We start from the raw sequence: 19,781 nt of genomic DNA on the forward strand, positions 1-19,781 counted from the left end.
GCATGTTGTCTGTTCACAGCAAAATCTTCAAAATGCAAACACGAGTCCTCTAATCAACTCCAGGCCTTTTATCTGCTTCACTCATAATGACATAACAAGGAAATTGTCCACACCTGCCCATGCAATAGCATGGAAGTCAATTGTCCAATTACTTACGAGCCCATGAAATGAAGGGATTGTGTTTAATAAATGCTTTAGTTTTTCACATTTTTATGCAATCTTTTTGGTCAACCCATGGAATTAAAGCTGAAAGTCTGCACTTCAATGGCATCTGAGTTGTTTCATTTAAAATTCACTGTGGTAATGTACAGAAACAAAATTAGAAGAATTGTGTCTCTGTCCAAATATTTATGGTCCTGACTGTATGTGGTGTTGGGGTTCCACGCTTCAATCCATCTTTTGCTTCAGTCATCAGTGATGACAGCTGCAGGAACAGAACAAGGCTAAAAGCTGGAAACCTCTCGTGTTTTTCTCCGTTATATAAATTCCAGTGGACTGATGCTACTTGCCGCCGCAGGACATTGTGTGTCAGTGATGTGTTTTTTACGCCCTCCCAAATATTACATTGTGGCCGTCAGCTCTGGCTGCACCTTATTATTTTGCAGCTGGTCCTTTGACACGAGGGTGGAACATCTGCCCTTTTCCTGACAGTTAACAGGAAACATATCACAATAGCGCACATCCAACCCAAAGCAACCGCAGCTGATCTACTTTGCCTTTGTTTTTGCAGAGTAATCAGATTTTTATTGTAATTAATGCAGCTGTAAAACACGAGCTGTGTATTTATCTTCACTCACCAGAAGACAGAATTACTCTAAAAACATTTGACCCCTGCTTGTTTGTTGATTCGGATTCAGAGCTCGTCTGGATTTCCTTAGCTCCGCTCCATCTGTTCCTTTTTAGCAGTTCCTCGGCTCTCTCCTTAGAAAGAAGATCTATATGTGAATTAGATCAGTGAGCATTGGCTTCTTCAAACAGCCCTTTAGCTTCGGTCAGCACTTTTAAGAGACAAGATTTCCTCTCGCCTTTAACGGCCCTGTGCGATCTCAGCTCTCCGCAGCTGCTCTTCATCCGACAGTGCCTTCCTGTCTTTTACGGGGGAAGTCCTGCAGAGGGAGGGGGGGGCGACGGTCGTAGGGCGCAGTTATCTTGTCTGGCTCAGGGGGATTCGGTGTCATCGTCTACATGGACCTCACGCCGTCACCCGAGAAGCCAGTGAAACCGGCGGAACCTGCCAAGCACGGGGTCAGGCTGAATATCACTTCTCACTGTGCTGACAGCCACTGTACAGCTTCATCCTTTCGGGCAAATAAGACGTAAGAAAGCTGTAAATCAAGTATCCATATCACTCGGGTAGTAAATGCTTCACTGTTGAATTACAGACTGTCTTTATGTGGATTTCAGAGAGGCGGATCAATGTGTTTTGGTGCCCGGCTGAGCTTGCTGGCTCTCGGAACGCTGTAAATATGTTTTTACGCATTATTATTTTTCTATTTAATTCCTCCTCCGCTGCCGGTCATGCTCCAGTGAGCATTCAGTGGCATTTGAGCAGATGGACAGCAGTGAGTCTGAAGGCCGAGGCGCAGAAGATGACAGCTCTGTGACGTGCCCCCATGGAGTCCCATCAGTCTCTCACGCCTCACCCAGCATTATTCAAATCAACACTCATCGCAAATGTCCTCTCTGTCTGTTGTCCACGCAGCAGAATATTTATTTAACTGATGTACCTTTTCCTTGTTTAATTGCTCTTTTTTGATACACAAATTATTATCTATTTATGTTTTGCAGTTTGTTTTGGGCTATTTTGTGTTTTTCCCTAAGCTTGCAGGCTTCAGGACCAACCTTAATGTCCTTAATGAAAGCAATGTATTTATTGCAGTGTTTATAAGTATTTGTTGCAAAGGAACCTAAAGAAGTGCACTTCTAGTACTCGGGGGAGCGCTTGCCTGTGCAAAAGCTGTAGTGCATTTTCTGCCTGGGGGATTTTCAGCTAGATGTGTCTTTTTCCTAGAACAGCAGTTTCTTATTCCAGCTACCTACTGCATTCTCCAACCAGGCAGGCAGGTTAGCCAGTGTTACCATTGCTGCGATGAAGCCAAAGAAAATCGGTTAACAATTTAGTCGCAAGTGTAGTTATACGTCACTGTCTGTTTGTGACATTCAAGCATTGAAAATATACTTCTCTGTGCAAAAACGCTGATTCAGCAAAGTGTGCATATATAAATCGTAGATATTCCATTAATTGTTTTTTTTTCCGATATTGGTTGTGTTGTTTATGTTGTTTTTTGCTAGCTTGTGTTTTGCCATCATGGTGAAAACCGTGAAAAGTTTTTCTGAGCCTTGTCTTACCGTAGTCATTCCTGTACTCCCCATGAGCAGGCTGCTTCTGGTTTTCTTCCAGTTTGCCATGTGGTAGGGGGAGAACCACAACAGAAGGTGATCTTTAATTGGCGATATCGTGCCAGGATTCCTCTTGGCCTATTTTTGATAAATCCAACCAGACCTACCTAATTACTGGGGTTGTATAAAGCGAATGGCAAATAATAGGGGTTCATTACATGAATTTGAAATTTTTATAGTGCCAGCCTGTTTGTGCTTGGACCATTATTAACTAATGTTCTGTAGCTCAACCTGACCTTGACCCAATTTCTGAGCTCCAACATTAAAATACCACACAAAATACATATTATATATATATCTAAACAAACAAATAAAAGTCCTCAAGAGAAATGTTGAAATCCATCAAATTCTGTAAGCCACATTGTGAAACCATCTACAGAGAGGAATATTGGTAAAATATGGCTTGAATATGAATGAATAAGATCTCTCATCTCAAATGACTTTTTTGAAGTCACTGCCTCATCAACAGAAACGTAATGTTTTTGAAACCGCCATGGTTGTGAAATGATCACTTTGCAAGGCAGCGTTTCTCAACACCTCGGCCGTCGTCTGTCATATTTTGTGTAATGATCGCAGGTTGGGCGGAGGATTAGTGAAGTTTTGCAGGCTGAGGAAGCGAAGCAATTTGCCTTCACTTAAAAGAGATGTAATGTGCAGAAGGGGGAAGAGGCAGAAAGTCATTTGTGTAATACTGAAGTTAAACATTAAATGACAGCAACGGCAAATCATGTTCCAACATTGATCCAATGGACAGGAGTAGCTGGAAGCCTTTAGGTCTAAACATGAGGGAAGAAAGGTTCGTGTGCAAGTGGAACATACTGACAAAACCTTGCATGATGCAATATACTGATTGCATAGTTTTCACTGACAATATTTCCCTTTGCTTACAGATATCATTGACAGGAGCGAGCTGAAGTCATTCTTCGAGAGCAACTGTTCTCAGATATATTTTATCTTCTATGAAAATTTCATTACACTGGAAAGCAACTTAAAGCAAAAAGGTGCGTATACAAAGCTGTCCATATGGCAGGTGATGGTTTATGCAGTTGGTGCTTTTGCTCAAATGGCCCATATTATCATTATATTATTGATGATGTTAATGTGGTTTAGCCCTATAGGTTGCGTGTTTTAAAACCTGAAGCGTTCTCTTTGTGTTTCAGGGAACAAATCGCAACGGGAGGAGCTGGACTCCATCCTCTTTATTTTTGAAGTAAGTCAATTGTCTTCCTCTGCGCTCACATCTCCGTCTCTGATTTCAGGCCGTTAGCTGCTGAAATCCGGGCTGGAACAACAGTTTCCATGGTGCCGTATTGCAACTCTAGCCACTTCCTGCTATTTGCCTCAAATAGCCTGGAAACCGACTGGAGACGGCGCAGATAAACTAAGCACAGGCTCGTTAATTTTTCTAGCCGTCAGCAGGTTGTTTGGGAGCTTCCAGTTCGTTTGTTGCTTTTTAAAAGTCAGGTGTGTATGCAAATGGGACGCGGCCCGTCGGCTCCAGTTTTCAATACAAACATTCAGCTCTCCAGTTGCATTTGCTCAGGGCCGGGCTATTAGGATGTCACCAAATCAAAAAGAGAGCAGTGACTTGTTTGTCCTTCGCTGTACAGCAAGTTCTGTCCTAGTTTTTTTACAGAAGCATTCTCATTGTTTCCAAAACAGTCCTGCAAATGATCCATAACTTTATGAATAGTAAATGTGACACCCGCACTTATCTTCTTCCATGCCTTTTGATTTGTACGCTGTATAAAATGACATGTAATTACAGTCTTTGCATTTTTCATTTGTTAAATGCCTACCTTACCTAAAGTCCTCACCAAGAACCCCACCTCCACCATAATAAACCCCGTCATCTAAACAGTAAACCTAGCCTGGAATCACACCTGCTGCATATTCATGCAGCCATCTCCTTCTAGAGGAACCAATATTTAAAGCAGCTTAGCCCTCGTTTGTCCCCTTTTAGCCCCTGCCTGCGATGACGTGTGCTTTTAGTCATGCTCGCTTTGACTGGTGTGTACAGGACAGATACTGTGTGCACTTTCTCTTACTGCATGTTAAAATAGGCATGCGGGTCACACTGCATGTGGCTGTGAATATCATATGTTTGGGCACACTACCATGTATTGTGTTATCCCTGCTTAAGCCCAGTTTCTCCGTTTGGGATAATATTTGTAATGAATTCATTTTATAGAACAGACGTCCAGCCGGCAAAGCATAAGCTCTTTGTCTTACGAGCCTCAGATAATTGTCTGGAGGGTGGGACGAAAGCCATTTCTCAGCTCTGTGCTTTGCAGCACGCTATGTACTGTACGACAGTTCAAGCAGAACACACTTGCTTCATCTCCTATTCAGTTCAAGGATTTCCCTGGAAAGACACAGTGGTGCCCTTCTTTCTCTGGGCAGGTGGGAAATACTGTTCTCAGCGCCTATCCATCACCTGAGTCCCCCACCGCATTCAAATGTGATTCCCATTTACGGCGTGTAAATGCGTGTGTGTGTTTGCTTTCAGCTGGTTGTGTGGGGATTACTTGCTGTCATGATGAGGCATATGACCCCTTTTTCGTGGGTTGCTGTGTGAGAATATGATCCCCCACATGGAGCCTGTTTGATTAATGGATATCTAGAGAGATTAATCTTTTTTTTCTCTCTCTGCTGAAATACCCCACCCCCACCTTCACAGGCAGTCTTGGCTGTTACCTTCCAGGTTGTCTTTGTGTCTGCTGCCATAGGCATCTATTATTTGGAGACAGAAAGTGACCCGATCCCTTCTGAGAATGAAACATTACAGCTAAAGATACTGAACAGAATTCATCACAAAATTTAAAAGTTAAAAAAAACAATATTAAGCGTTACATTTGGGAAACCATTAGAGGTTTAGTCCCAAGGTTCAAGCCCAGATTCCACAGTACTTACAATAATACTTATTGTTACAATACACAATTCATTGCGCAACTATTTACACCTTTTACTGTGACACACCTACTGTAAGTCAGTGCTACTATTGCTAAATGGTTTTCGAAGTTGAGTAACAAGATCTGTGTAGGTCTGTGTCAAAAGGTGTGAAAATTCCAGGAAACCAAGTCTTGAAGGAACATTTAAATCAGAACAAAGGAAGAATATAAGAATCCTTCAAAGATTCTGAATGTTATATTGCGTTGGGCTTGGAAATGCTTATGTGTAATACCTAGTTTTGGAAAGTATTGTGTATTTATAGGGTTAAGGGAAAAAACACCCTCTACATGAAACAAAATTGAGCTTTTAAGTAACAATAATATATAGTAATAACCTGGTGTAAAAGTTGTATAGAGAGATGTATAGATGTATAGAGACTAATGGAGCGCATATGTTAGGACCAGGGTTCATGATACAGACAGAGTTTAAGCAGTTTAAAGTAGTAAAAAAGTTGTGTTCACATGTGCAGATCTGCTACAGACCTGTTGTTGTTTCCGGTTTATAATTGTTTTGTGTTCCTAAGTCGTACTGAAGCCAGGAGGCATTCCCCCTTATGTAATTTTTCCTTCTTCGTCATCTGTTTTTTGCTGCACTGAAATTGTGCACATAGTGAGAAACTTGGAGAAACGGAAAAATACTATGAGAACACACAAATGAGATGAGTTTGTTTTTGAAGAAACAGATTGAGCTCCTCCGTATAGATACTCAATTCCCAGGCATGGGGGGGGTTAGTTTGTTTATGCTCTCACATGACTGGACGACTGCCTGAAAGCAGTTCGATCCTGATGCGGCTGAGGTTGTGGGACAGGTTAAAGGACAGCTCAGGGACCAGCAGAACTCACAGGGACGTCCGGGCATATCCACTTTCTCCCCAGGATGTGACCCCACCGTGACTTTATGTTCTGTCATTCGGACCTGACTCAGCATTCTGAATTCCTCTTTGCTATTTTCCTCTGCAAACCGCTCCACAGCCCGTATCTGCAGCCTTTTACTCGCTCGGCCTGGTTTGTTAATTTGGTTTGCTGGATTTCTGGTGGATGGCCCAGTTTTCTTTTAGAAAGTTCTTTTTAGATCCAAAACAGAACCACAGAACCAGAATTTAAAAGAATAAACCTATTGCTGTTGACAGGCAGCAGTCTTCAGACACAGACGCATCTAGATTCTTTTATGCAGATTTAATCCGACCTGAGAAATGAATCCAGAGCATTTAGCTAAGTGATTGTGTTTGCTTTCCTCCCTGTTTACCCTTAGTTATGCCTGACGTGTCACCAGCAGGGGACTGTTAGTGCATTTACATCTATGCATTGACCAAGTGTAGCTCAGCTCTGAAGTGGACCACGATATGGAAATGAGTCTCAGGTTATCATTAACCTGCACTGGAGTCTCTGAACGGCCAGGCTCCCGTTGTCCCTTTTACAGAAAACTATTTAAACATATTGTTGACTTATATCACGGAGGGGAAAAAATGCAGAAGACCCTGAAATTGTCTGGTCAGACTGCTGCCGGGAAACCTGAGGTTGGATTGTGCGCCGCTGCTGACACCCACTGGCTGAAGAGCAGAATGAAAGCACTGTCCTTTAGTCACAGTGTTGAGAGCAGTTGTTTTCTGATAAATAATTAATAAAACTAAAAACTGCTATAAGGTTTAAACATATGTAGACTTTATATATATATATGATATTTTAGGGCTGTAATATACGCTTGCAAACACTGATGAGGTCAGACTAATGAATTTGGTTGCATGTAAATAAGCTGTCTGCCTTGGTGTGTTCAGGGTCCTCCCGCAAAAACAGCACATTTCAGATTGCTCCTTCTCCTCTCACAGATGTGTTTGTGTTAATAAGTTATTGATTTGATGCCAGGTAATTTCATTGTCCACAGATAGTGGCATCAAAACTGTAAATAACACGTGTAATGAGAAATATCTCTTCAAGACCGCTGTTTGCCTTGTCGCTGCCGTCTAAAAGCCCTTGTGAGCCACCTCTGGGAGACGTTTATTCCGTGTCATGTTCAACCCCTGCGGTTGGAAACCTAAGTGCGGATCATGTAAATGTGTTAAGGCTGCAGTTGCACCACAGTAATGCCCCTATCGTTATGCTGGAGTACGGCTGCAGATTAGAGTAACTCCACCAGCCTCCACTCCGGCAGACTCTGCATTCGCCTCATATCAGCCGGTAAATTCCTCATTGTTGCAGCCTCCATTCCAGCTCCACGGGGAGTCTTTCTGAGCTAGCTCCAACATCTCTTTCCCTCTCACCCTGCCTGGTGTTCTGCAAGGGGGAAAGAAAGATGGTATTATTGTGTCCACACACACACACACACACACACACACACACACACACACACACACACACACACACACACACACACACACACACACACAGGCTTAAGCAGGCTACCCTGCTGTGTTACTGCCTGGCATAATGTGTCTGCTGCCCCAAGGAGACGGAGTGAAGGAGGCCAGTATGGAGATGCGTTAATCCCATGTGGAATCAATAGCAAGGTGCGGCCTCACGTCTGTGCACAGACATCAACGCGCCTGCGGATCAGCTCGAAGTTGAGCGGCGCAGATCATCACCCGGCTCCTTCCCCTCACTGGTGTCTTTCAGTGTCTCTGCCGTCACTGATAACAACTGCATCACTATCATCTTTATGTGGACTTGAGCTTCAGCTCTTTTGATCTTCTGGCATTTTTTGGCCGTGCTCCCCTCGTGCCTGTGTTTTCTCACTCCCCGGGGCAGATGAGCTTTTTATCATTCCGGCCAGAGCTAGTTATCTGGTTGAGTGGGTCAGAGCTGCATACGTAGAACCGCAGAGGGCAGGCTTGACCTCTACATTGCAATCATGAAGTCTCATTTGGGTCAGTGATTAGGATTTGATGAGAACTGAGCCATTTGGTCATCAGTTGCTCACAGCGCGCCGGCTATTAACCGTCTTGTGTGCACACATCCTCACACCTGCCGTCCTCCAGCCAGCCTCTTTTTTTTTTTTTTTTTTTTTTTTTTTTTTTTTTTTCTTTCTTCCCATCTTTCCTGAGGGACCCAGTTAACCCGCCGCTGCATTCAAGAATAATGATAGGCTGCTGAAAGGTTAGGGCGCTCTAATTGAGTTGTAAAGCGGCTGTTGGCGAGGTGATGACATTTCCCAGTGCTGTCCTGTGCTACACAGAGCCGCAGACCTCCTGAACCACCAGGGTGCCACATTTCTCACATGTATATTGCTTGAGCCAAATGGTGAGGCTTCCCGAAGCAAAGTCAGTACCTGTTGTACTTTTGTGTTTGATTTTTAGACCAAAAGTGGAAAATGAGGCAGCACTCACAATATTTGAATTGCCTCAACTACAGAATGCTTCAATGTCTTAAAAAAACCAGCCCAAGTAGAACTTTTTTTTCAATTTTTTAATTGATCACTTCGGCTCTGAAGGAATTGTATTGTACTGTAAATAGCATCAATGCTAATGCTAATCATAAGTTGTTGTTTTTTTCTTTAGAAAATTCTACAACTCCTGCCTGAGAAAATCTACAACCGATGGCAGTTTCACAGCGTAGGTATGTACAGTATTGCCATATTTCTGTTACACCTAAACTACCTTACTGCAGTAAAATGCAAATATGTGATTGAGCGACATTGGCATGATTTCAGTCCAATTGTTTGTGAGTGTGTATCACTGCCGTCAGCCGTCCGCCTCCTCAGGCTGGTAATTCCAAATATCAGGTCTCATCTGTGATGAGAAGCCCCGTGTGTCTTCACAGCTTTGTCAATCGTTTTTTGTCCTTCTCCTGAACTTGAAGAGTTTTCTTTTCTGCTCATCAGTTCATGTATCAGTGGTCAAGATGCTGTGCCTGTCACTCGTGAACTTGAAAGAATGCGCCGTGGTGGCTAAACGGATTGTCACCATACCGGAGTTTTAATTGAATTCCAAGGATCGCTTTTTCTTTCACACATTTCTTGCCACATTCTGCTTCCTGTAGCGTTTGCAGCAAGCATTTTAGTTTTTGTCCCAAATTCCATATCAGGCATAGTGTAGCTCAGGAATCGACCGTTGGCAGTTTTGTTCTTTTTTGCCTAGGATTGCAAGGCCACAGACGTTTGACACAAACTTATAAAAGTGGAAATGCTGTAGAAAACGCTCAGCGCAAGAATCCAAGACCAACAACAGCACCAGGCAAATAACCAAAACACAAACATGTCTGTTTTTTTTGTTTTTTTTTAATAACTTGAGAAGTTTGATCCACGCCTTAAGATAAAAACTATTTTAACCCTAATCCTAAACTTGAAGTCAAAATGTCAGGTTTTAAAATGTCTAGAGCGACTGCAGGTGACCTTTAAAAGCGCTGTCTCTATTCTCTCTTCTGTCAAGTGTACCTCCTAACTTACACCCACGGACCTCTTTGCACCAAGGTATTTAGCAATCACAGCAGTGTCTCATGTGATTACAGTGGAACCAGATTGCCTTCATGAACGCCTGTTACTGCCAACGGATGTTAATTTTCATCAGGAAAATGTGAAGTCTTGGAATTCTCCCCTCTTGTTTGTCAGGTCCACCGACCAAGGTCAAGTCGTCCCTGTAGAAACATCAAGCGAGTGCCTCCCTGTCGGCTTCGTGCTGTTTGTGGTGTCCCTTGTTGTTTTTCAGGAGACTCCTGTTAAAAATGATCGAAAACTCAGAGTAATAATATTGACGGATGCACCTGTTTCCTTTTCTCAGGTTCCATTCTGAAAAAGCTTCTACACACTGGAAATTCATTTAAGGTAAGTGCCGCTGCATAAAAGTCATCATGATTATGTGGATGTCTTGCTACAGTATACACTAGGTCACATTCAGCTATGAATTCCACGTATACCTACATTAACTAGGCAGAATGAGCTTCTTTTGTATTTGACTAGGAGCCATTTTTTCTCTTTAGATTCGCTGTGAGGGAATCCGTCTCTTCCTGCTCTGGCTTCAGGCCCTGAGGGACAACTGTGCCGAGGAGCAGTTCCTCATCTTTGCCTGCCTGGTGCCTGGGTTCCCTGCTGTGCCCTCCACCAGAGGCCCCTGCACTCTCGACACTATAATTTACAACCCCTTCTCCAATCCACCTGATGGTGAGACAAAGTGGACCAAGCCAGGAATAAGCCTGCTTCTATAATAAGTTTAGATTGATGGCAGTAACCCAATTTTTCTTTTGTTTGTTGATCTGAACAGCAAAAGTGGTCCCTGAGGAGATTACCCCGCTGGTTCCCGCTGTGGTGGGAGAAAAGGTTGCAGATGACCAGACCTGTTTTATCCTCGAAACCCTGCTCAAGTACATGGTCATACAGGTGATAAAGTAATCACTTTGACAAAACAATAAATGGAAAAAAAATACCAGTAGAGATTTTTCTTATATGACCAATATATATGTACCAATTTATATATTTGTAGTATGAAAATTCCTGCATTTTACTGTACAACAATAGGATAAAAATTGCATTGATTGTAAATTTAGTGTAGATTAGGATCGTTAATCCTTAAAGTGACTAATGTAAAACTACCTACAGTACTATTCTCTAGGTAACCTTGAACCTATTCTGTCACTGTCTGAGCAATGCTGGAACCATCTCCTCCCTGCCTGACCTTGTCTGTCTTTGTGCTGTGTGTCTGCCAGGCATCCAGTTTAGAATGGAAGAACAAAGAGAACCAGCACACAGGCTTCAGGTTCCTCTTTAGCCTGTTCAAGAAGTACTACCTTCCACATCTGTTCCCCTCCTTCACTAAACTCACAAATCTCTACAAGCCTTTATTAGGTAAGATGAAAATATTCATAAAAATGTAATGTGTAGGTGACAGTTCTGGTTCATGAAAACACATGGACACGTAAGGCTACACAGAAAAATGACATCATTGCTACATTTATTCAACTCCTTCAATGTCTTCGACTCCATCAGACCTCCCCCACCACAGACCAAAGCCCTTGTACGTGCCAGTAACACGGAACAACGAGAGTACCTTCTGCACCAGGGACCAATACCTGGCACCCCGTGTGGCCTTCATCAATTGGCTGGTCACATTCTTCCTGGAGAAGAAGTATGTCAGCAGTGCCACAGCGGCGCAGGGCGCCAAAAACGGCACCGAGGTCATTCCCAAGCTTATCCAGGTGAGCGCTACTGTTGCTTCCTCACACTGTCATTCAGGAAGGAATTTAATATTTTTAACGAGTATAAAGGCGACTGGGCACAAAAGACGCGATGGTCTGCTCGTTTAGTGTAACACAGGTTAAAAGCGGCACACACTTCAGCCTTAGAAATGATGATGCAACACATCTTTAACTGTGTAATGCAGGATTATTGCATTAGATTACATTAGTCTCAGCAAAGTGTGAATACAGTGTTAAAGTGGCAACTGTGTAGTTTCCTGGATTTGGAGCATAGAGGCTGTAATCATACAAAGAATGTTACAGTCGTTGCACAGAGGTGAGGAACATATCAAAATGTACAACAATACATTACAGTACAACAGATCATTCCCCATAAAACGCTCATAGAAGACAGCTTATCAACTGAGGAATCTTTAGTCAGTACGATTCTCACACCACATGTGTAATTGTGAGCATAACTCTCATTTCTCCCCGTGTCACCATGGTGGTGGCCAGACTGTCACTGCAGGCGGTATCAGCCAGGAGAAGGAGAAGGCGTCGGACGGCGACGCGAATGGCCCGTCGGGGGAGCCTGAGAAGAGCCACTCCAACAGCAGCACACTCTCAGATCGACGACCCAGCGATTCCAGTTTGTGTAGCATCGAGGAGGAGCACCGCTATGTCTATGACATGGTGCAGAACATCCTGCTGTCCACCAGAGACAATGTGAATTTTGTCAATGAGGTCTTCCATCAGGTACAGTGCATCATTTTTTATTGTTTTTATAACATTCATTGTAGACATTGCATGTATAGATAATACTCTCCTGTAACCTTTCCTGTGTTGCCCTCTGCTGGTCATTTGCTAAAATTACATCAATATATATCTTTTGCCACTCTCTTCTTTTATTCTTCTTCTTTTTCAGGCTTTCTTGCTGCCGTCTTGCGAGGCATCAGCGACCCGGAAAGTAATCAAAGTATACAGGAAGTGGATCCTGCAGGAGAAGCCCAGCTTCATGACAGAGCCTGACCGGGCCACTCACGATGAAGTGGACGACAACTCTGAACACATCCTCAGCGCCGAGACAAACAGCATGCACTCACAGGTAAAGATGCATGGTGTAATATGGCATTCTATTAGTTTTGCTGGTTATTATTATTAATATTATCACCGGGTCTAAAAAGGATCAATCTAAGGTCGGTTAAGGCCAATGTAATGCCCTGTTTTGCTCACTTTGCAAAGCTTTGCCATACTTGCAGTCACATAATGCTTGCTTTTTTAGCTAATGTGCTTCTTTCTGTCTTCAGTAAATCTTAAGTCTGCCTAATATTTCTGTGGCCTGCCTTGCCTTCTGCCAGGTGATGGAGAGTCATGGTCACAGGCGGTCATCCAGCTGGGGCAGGACCTACTCATTCAGTAGCGCCATCAATCGAGGGTTCCTCACCGAAGAGCAGAACAGGGACATCAAGGCTGGTGTTCAGCCAACACTACAGGTTTTGTCTTGATGTTTTCCCGCGAGATCAGAGTAATAAGAGTTAGTACTGAAAACCTAATTCTCTATACTATTTGCGTGGCAGGTGTTCCTGACCAACTCGTCCAATGTGTTTCTCTTGGAGCCTTGCTACGACGTACCTAAGCTCCTCGAAAACCAGGTTGAGGTGTGCAAGGGTGTTCTCAGCATCTACAGGCACATGATTATGGAGCACACAATGAACACTCAAACATGGTCAGTGAGCTATTGGCTTTCGTATGGAAGATTGTGAGCAATTCCGTTCACACTCTCACGTAAATGCGGACGACTTTACTGTTTGTGTCTCGCAGGGAACAGATGCTGCAGGTCCTGTTAAGGATCACTGAGGCGGTGATGAAGAGGCCACTGGAAAACCAAAGAAAAGACAGCTTTGCTGAAAGTTTAGCGTCTTTAATCTTTAGGGTATGCCTACTTTTGCATACAGTAGTTCTAGGGTGCCTTATTTATTTATTTATTTACTTACTTAGCTGGCTAATCTCGCCTTGTTTCATCCTGCATGCAGACCATCATTGTGGCATGGGTGCGCGCCAACCTGTGCGTATTCATCTCCCGGGAGTTGTGGGACGAGCTGCTGGCAGTGCTGTCCTCTCTCACCTGCTGGGAGGAGCTGGTGACGGAGTGGGCCAGCATCATGGACTCATTGACGGCTGTGCTGGCACGCTCCGTGTATTGCCTGGACATGGCCAACCTGCCTCTGGACAAGCTCAGCGAACAGAAGGAGAAGAGGCAGCGAGGACGTGGTGAGGAGGAGAAACAGCTTTGTTTCACTTCGGTATCGCCCTTTCACAGAACAATCTTCCTGGGGCCTTCTGGATTATCCACATGTAGCCTTGGGCAAACTATGCACAAGCAGGAAGAAGAGGCTTCCTTCTTGCAATTCTTTTCCTGACACATGTTTTTCAATCTTTTCTCTATATTCATCGATATTATTGAGCTTTAGTTTGTTACATCATACAAATTATGCATGTCAGTGAACGGTGCATAATCAAAATATGAAATTGTCACCAACATTTTATACTGATACATCGGGACACAGCTGATGTTGCTCTGTTTCCGTCAGGAGTGATCCACGATTCTCAGAAGGCTGCAGCAGTGGCACGCTCCTTCTCGCTGAGTTGGCGAACGCAAGCGGATCAGGGCGGGCCAGGAGCTCAGGAGCCCATGAGGATTCGCTCCGCCACCACCTCGGGAGCACCTGGGGTGGAGAAGGCCCGGAACAACGTCCGACAGAAGGCCTCAGGTAATTATCCATAGGATCAGGACCAGTGTTAATAGTGTTCTGTTAGTTGGATATAAGTAATGCATCAAAATGGGCAGAAGTTTAGTTTGCCTTGTCTAATGTTAATAAGTGTCTCAACCACTATAGATTATCTAATGTATTCACTGCGTGTGAAAGCCTTCCGACAGGTCCGTGTGCACAGTAACCCAGGTGCGGTTGAAAGTCAACCGTCAACCCGATGGCAAAAATTTAACACAATCATCCCGACAACTTGTCAGAGGTCGACACTCGTCATTATCTCAGTTTCTATGCAGCAAACACTCTGTTATCTGATGGGGACGCGGCGCGCTAATTATGCAGTGAGCTGGAAGACGCTAGAGTGGCGACTGGCTGCACTGCTGCTTCTTAATTTGGCCCCGACAGAACCCTGGAAGATAAAAGGGAGTGATGATCCCTCCTCTGTGCCTGGCCTCCTACCTCCCGGGTACCACCAGGGTACAGAGATGACAAGGGTGTAGAGGATGAAGCCTAAAGACTGGAGACGTTGTGTGTGTGTGTGTGTGTGTGTGTGTGTGTGTGTGTGTGTGTGTGTGTGTGTGTGTGTGTGTGTGTGTGTTTGTCTATTATGTGTCTCACGTGCATGTTTATAGACCTATTCTTCTAGTTTATTTGTTTGTGTCTGGATTCAAGCAAAGATGGACATTAAACGGGGCCGCTTCAAATTCCCATTCCTTTCTTTGGACTAATTGGATTTCTCCCACATTGATTTTCAAAGGCCCAACGGCCCTCCTCCCTACTCCTCAAGAGGAGGTCCACACATCAAATGCGCCGCAGGTTTTTTTTTTTTGATAGTTTCATTAAGAGTGTAATTAATGCTCATTAATATGCACAAACGGAAAGCAGCGGTGGGCTGTAGCAGAGACGATGTGGCCCTCTGAACTGAAAGGCATAATTAAAGTGCAGTGAAAGCAGAGAATGGAGCAGTCCTCTTTGATTGCTCTCTTTGAGATTAGGCCTCGAGTGCCATTCACACACAATGGCAATGCCGGAGCACTGACGACTGTCAAAACTTGGAGGCACTTGTGCATGCAAATACAAACTAATATTGTTGTGAGATCTTGTCTTGATGATAATAAGGTGGAGGTTTCATTATGGCGCTCATTAAACTTCTGCTACTGCTACAACCAAGATGAAGTCAAATTAATTCATTTTAGCTTTATTTATATAGCGCCAAATCACACCAAAACTTATCTCAAGGCACTCTAAGGTAAGTTTAAGGTCTTATGCCAAAACCCAAGTCACTCGCTCACTCACTTATACAGATATACTGTAGGCTATATACATACTCAAACTAGAAGCACTGACAAATTCTTTTACCAAAAATAACTCTACAAAACTCACTATGTTTTGAATTATATGTAAATTCCAAGGAAAGTAATATAAGCAAACCATATATTTTTTAAGGATTTGTTCATGTAGCCTCTAATTTGTCTTTCTCATGTACAGATTTGAACATGTGCTTTATTGGATCCACATTTAGGTGTAACTGTGATCCTCATCCTCTGTGCTGCTGGCTCATGACTGGATAATGATGAAAACGCTCCTGTACTCTTCAGACACTGAACACTGTCTCCTTCCCCTTTCCCCTCTTTTGTGTTTCCACTGTTCCTTTCTACTTCTTCCTCGTCTCTCGCTCTCTCTCTCTCTGATGGAAGCTAAACGAAGCCAGTCCATCAGCAACTGTGTTCACCTATACGAGGCTTTGCCCCCAACTAAAAGCGTTCCTATGCTGCTCCACACTGTGAGCTCTTTCTTGCCTGGTATTTCCTCTGGTAACTCTGCTTGCTCTCACAGACTTTCAGGTAAAGTGAACGCTGAGAGCTGCATGCATTTATATGTTTGTGACCTGTGTCTTGACCCTTCCATCCATCCATCCATCCTATGCCACCAGGGATCCAGAGCATTACCAATGGTTTTATATACTGTGTATATATACATGAGGTTTAGCTTCATTTTGTTTACTTGTTAAAAACTTCAGTTTCAACCCTAGTCTGTAACAACAGTGTGTCTACATCTCCACTGCTTGTGTGTGTGTCCTAATTTTTCTCTGTGTCAGATTCCTACATGACGAGGTGTTATACTGTGTGCCTCCATTTTCAAATTTGGGTTTTTTGTTTGTATTTGGTCTTGTGGCTCTTCTTAACCATGTGTCTTATTGTGCTGCCAGATGTGGAGGAGTGCCAGCTGTCAGAATGTGGGGGAGAGGAGGAGATGGGAGGCGGCGACAGCCCCCTGCCGCGCAGCAGCAGCACCTCAGACCTCACCCAAAAGTTTTCTGACACTTTACCAGGTATATACATGCACCTTGTGTTTTTATTGCTCGTGTGATTTTGCTCCTTCTTAAGCTTAAGCTTCTTCATTCGTCTGAACCTTAAGTAATTATTATTTTTTTCATCAGTTGAGTGTAATTGCTTTGCAGACCATAATTAATAATAGTAGATTAGTAAAATTGAGGGTTTTAGAATCTGGAGCAACAATTGATGGATAAAGCTACTTTGCCTACAACAGATAACATAACAAAATACCTTTTTAAGAAAACTTAATTATGTTTCTGCCTGCTTCCTACATCCTGTGTGGTACTGCAGCCCAGAAGAGAGAGCACTCCCCTACTTCCTGCGGCTCCGATAGGATATCTGAGGAAAAGAGGGAGAGCATTGAGCCACCAGTGGTGAGACGAAGCTTCAGCTTGTGCAATATTGGTATAGTACATTATGTTAAGTAATTTCTCATCCTTTTGTAATTGTATTTTCCTCCTAGATTCTCATTCGCCAGAGCAGCAATCCAGCCGAGACAGAGTGCAATACAGAGGGAGGCACAAATTGCACAAGGCCTAAGCTCAGAGAGAAAAGTTAGAAATCACTAATTATTTCATTGTATTTATTTGGGTGTGCTCTAGTATTGCTTATGTTATACCATTTACACCTTGGTGTGTCCAAAAACAAAGTTGCTATCTTTATTTTTGTTTGCTGTAATTTTAAATATACTTTTCTGAATTGGACTGTATAAATGTTTAACCTTTTTATAAGGCATGTTATATTCCTCTATATTAAAGTTCTTTCACTCTTTATGTCCTTTATCCACCTTATTCTCCCACCGTGCGCAGGTGAGAGCATAAGCAGTGAGATATCCAACGGCTACCTCAATGAAGCTGAAATTACGTGGCAGGCTTTCGACGAGGAGGGTGACACACAGTCCACACAGTCCGCCCACATGGACGTGATGACGGACCCCCAGAACCACGGCAGCCTGCTGCTCAGCCAAAATGACGCCCTAGCAGGTACTGCAGCTGTTTGCAGTGTTGGATATTAAAACATCTGCATCACATCTGTGGTAACTGTAATCTCTTGGACTCGTTCTTCTAACAAAACAGTTGAATCAGACTGGACACTGCTACAGTTCTGTTAACAGGCAGCACAGAGGAAGACCGAGTTCAGCGGTTCCCCAGGTTCATCGGAGGTGTTGTGTCCAGATGGGCTTTTGATTCTTGCAGTAACCTCACCTTTAATGGATTAATCATCATCATCAGCGGATTGAATGACTTTGTCAGGAAACATGACCTGTTGCACCTTCTTTCTGGCTAAACCAGTTCATCTTTGAAACCTTCTGCCTGTTTAATTGAGCAGTTCTGTCACATGACCGGCTATTTAATTTAGACTGAACTCACATTTGATACTGGTATTTATATGTTGTAAATTGCTCTTTAGCTCTTAGTGTATCACCCCTTCATCATTATTCATGCAGTGATTGTATTCCCTGTTTCCTTCCTGTGTATGTAAGGTTCCCTTTTGTTTTTGTTTTTTTTACATTGTGACCGCTGTGAAATTGTCAGTCGTCCTCTGTTCTTGTGCTCCCTTCCTCAGACCCAGTTTTATTCTTTATCCTTTGTTGTTTTTAGGTCCCGTGTGTCCCCTTCTTTCTCACTCAACACACCTGCACCACAACCACTACCCCCAGAACCCCCCCGCCTCACCAGCCCTAATGGTGCACACAGAGTGCCCACGGGACTGCCCCCTGGACGACACCATGCATCAGTCTGTCTTACACATGCCACACCACTTGGGTACTGCTACGTAGCTGCTACTCATTAAGCTGAACCAAGTTCTCATTTGCCTTTTTCTCTCCATGTCCTGCGTTTTACGTCTTTCCCTCCTTACCTTTTAATTCCTCTGTATTCTGTCCACGCCTTATCTTTGCTACACCTGCTACACCACTTTACATCTATTGGTCCTTTCCAGGCCTTTACACCCTCTTCCTTCACTGTCCACTAGGTGGCACAATCCCCTCATAATTCATCTTCAGTTTGTTTGGGTGATGCATGTAGCTTGAGGCTGTTTCTTAAAATTTTTTTTTTTTATTAGCTTTAATGAAAGATTTAATTTAGTGCATTTGGGATATTACACAGTAACTTGAATATTTGGTCAACAATTGCTAAAAACGTGATATAATTGCAATGAACATTTGTTGATCTGTTTGATTAATGTCTAAAAACTTAAAAAGCGTACAGGAAGATTGTTGTGCATTTGTTGACTGAATCCCATACCCCCAGTAATATTAAACTGGGTTAACATATTAGGTACCAGCAGCTCACAAACGGGTGTTCCCATGGATTCATTGTCTCACCCACCCCAACGTCTCTCTCTGACCTTGCAGACAGCAGTGAGTGTCTGGCTGATGATGTCAGCATCATTGCTGGTGGAACCCTGACTGGTTGGCATGCTGATTCAGCATTTGTTCTTTGGAGAAGGATATTGGGTATCCTGGGTGATGTCAACAACATCCGCTGTCCCAAAATCCATGCCAAGGTCTTTTCCTACCTCTATGAGCTCTGGCACAAGCTGGCCAAGGTAAAACATGAACATACCGAATATTTAAAGCACCTATTTTTTTCATAATGACTTAAACACAGACATCCTCATTTTATCATTTTATCTTGTACTTAATGCTATTTCTCATAACTGATGGTTTTGTATGTACAGATCCGGGACAACCTTGGGATCAGTGCGGACAACCAGTCTTCTCCTCCCCAGCCCGCCTTCATCCCTCCTCTTCGAATGCTCGCCTCGTGGCTCTTCAGGGTATTAACAACACAAAATAACATCAAGCATCATTCAACAAACATATTAACAAAAGGGAAGTGAGGCTCAGATAATTGCCATGGTATACGAATTAATTTTAGCAGGTACACCGTATGCGCAATATTGACATGTTAAATTATATTACAAAGCATTCTTTTAGTAGTTAGTCTAGGGCTCATTAACATGTTTACATCAGATATTGCCAACAATATCTAGCTACTGTAGGAGTCTCTTCTAATGATCAGGATGTGATGTAATTACATTTCCAGCAGCAGCAACCAGGAATGACTGGTCGGCTCTATCCATGACAGATGATGATGGGACTCAACAGACAATTTAAATCAGACAATCATAACACAGTTATTTTGCATATTTAAAGCAAACATTTCCAATGTGAAGCACTGATTGAGAACAACTCGGCTCACTGAATTCACATTGGTTGGATC

General features: G+C 43.3%; 1 protein-coding gene across 10 annotated transcripts in view; it reads left to right on the forward strand.

The window, feature by feature from the left end:
- Positions 1-19,781, forward strand: part of ralgapa2 (Ral GTPase activating protein catalytic subunit alpha 2) — a 70,661-nt gene that overhangs the window by 8,101 nt on the left and 42,779 nt on the right. For 8 of the 10 annotated variants that reach the window (XR_003784549.3, XR_008693678.1, XM_029140228.2 and 5 more), the window contains exons 2-24: positions 3,291-3,401; positions 3,561-3,610; positions 8,843-8,900; positions 10,061-10,104; positions 10,260-10,440; positions 10,541-10,656; positions 10,983-11,121; positions 11,263-11,471; positions 11,967-12,206; positions 12,376-12,555; positions 12,809-12,943; positions 13,028-13,176; positions 13,272-13,383; positions 13,484-13,721; positions 14,042-14,221; positions 15,916-16,062; positions 16,428-16,550; positions 16,846-16,928; positions 17,018-17,108; positions 17,364-17,537; positions 18,156-18,320; positions 18,911-19,104; positions 19,237-19,335. Coding sequence is in view for 8 of the 10 variants with exons in the window: in XM_029140228.2 (XP_028996061.1) it covers positions 3,291-3,401; positions 3,561-3,610; positions 8,843-8,900; positions 10,061-10,104; positions 10,260-10,440; positions 10,541-10,656; positions 10,983-11,121; positions 11,263-11,471; positions 11,967-12,206; positions 12,376-12,555; positions 12,809-12,943; positions 13,028-13,176; positions 13,272-13,383; positions 13,484-13,721; positions 14,042-14,221; positions 15,916-16,062; positions 16,428-16,550; positions 16,846-16,928; positions 17,018-17,108; positions 17,364-17,537; positions 18,156-18,320; positions 18,911-19,104; positions 19,237-19,335 (3,218 nt within the window). In the remaining 2 variants the exon portion in view is untranslated. The remainder of the gene's footprint in view (positions 1-3,290; positions 3,402-3,560; positions 3,611-8,842; positions 8,901-10,060; positions 10,105-10,259; positions 10,441-10,540; positions 10,657-10,982; positions 11,122-11,262; positions 11,472-11,966; positions 12,207-12,375; positions 12,556-12,808; positions 12,944-13,027; positions 13,177-13,271; positions 13,384-13,483; positions 13,722-14,041; positions 14,222-15,915; positions 16,063-16,427; positions 16,551-16,845; positions 16,929-17,017; positions 17,109-17,363; positions 17,538-18,155; positions 18,321-18,910; positions 19,105-19,236; positions 19,336-19,781) is intronic. The other 2 variants (XM_029140233.2, XM_029140231.3) reach the window with 2 other exon arrangements.

Source organism: Betta splendens, chromosome 22 (assembly GCF_900634795.4).
Source record: "Betta splendens chromosome 22, fBetSpl5.4, whole genome shotgun sequence".
NCBI classification, from domain to species: Eukaryota; Metazoa; Chordata; class Actinopteri; order Anabantiformes; family Osphronemidae; genus Betta; species Betta splendens.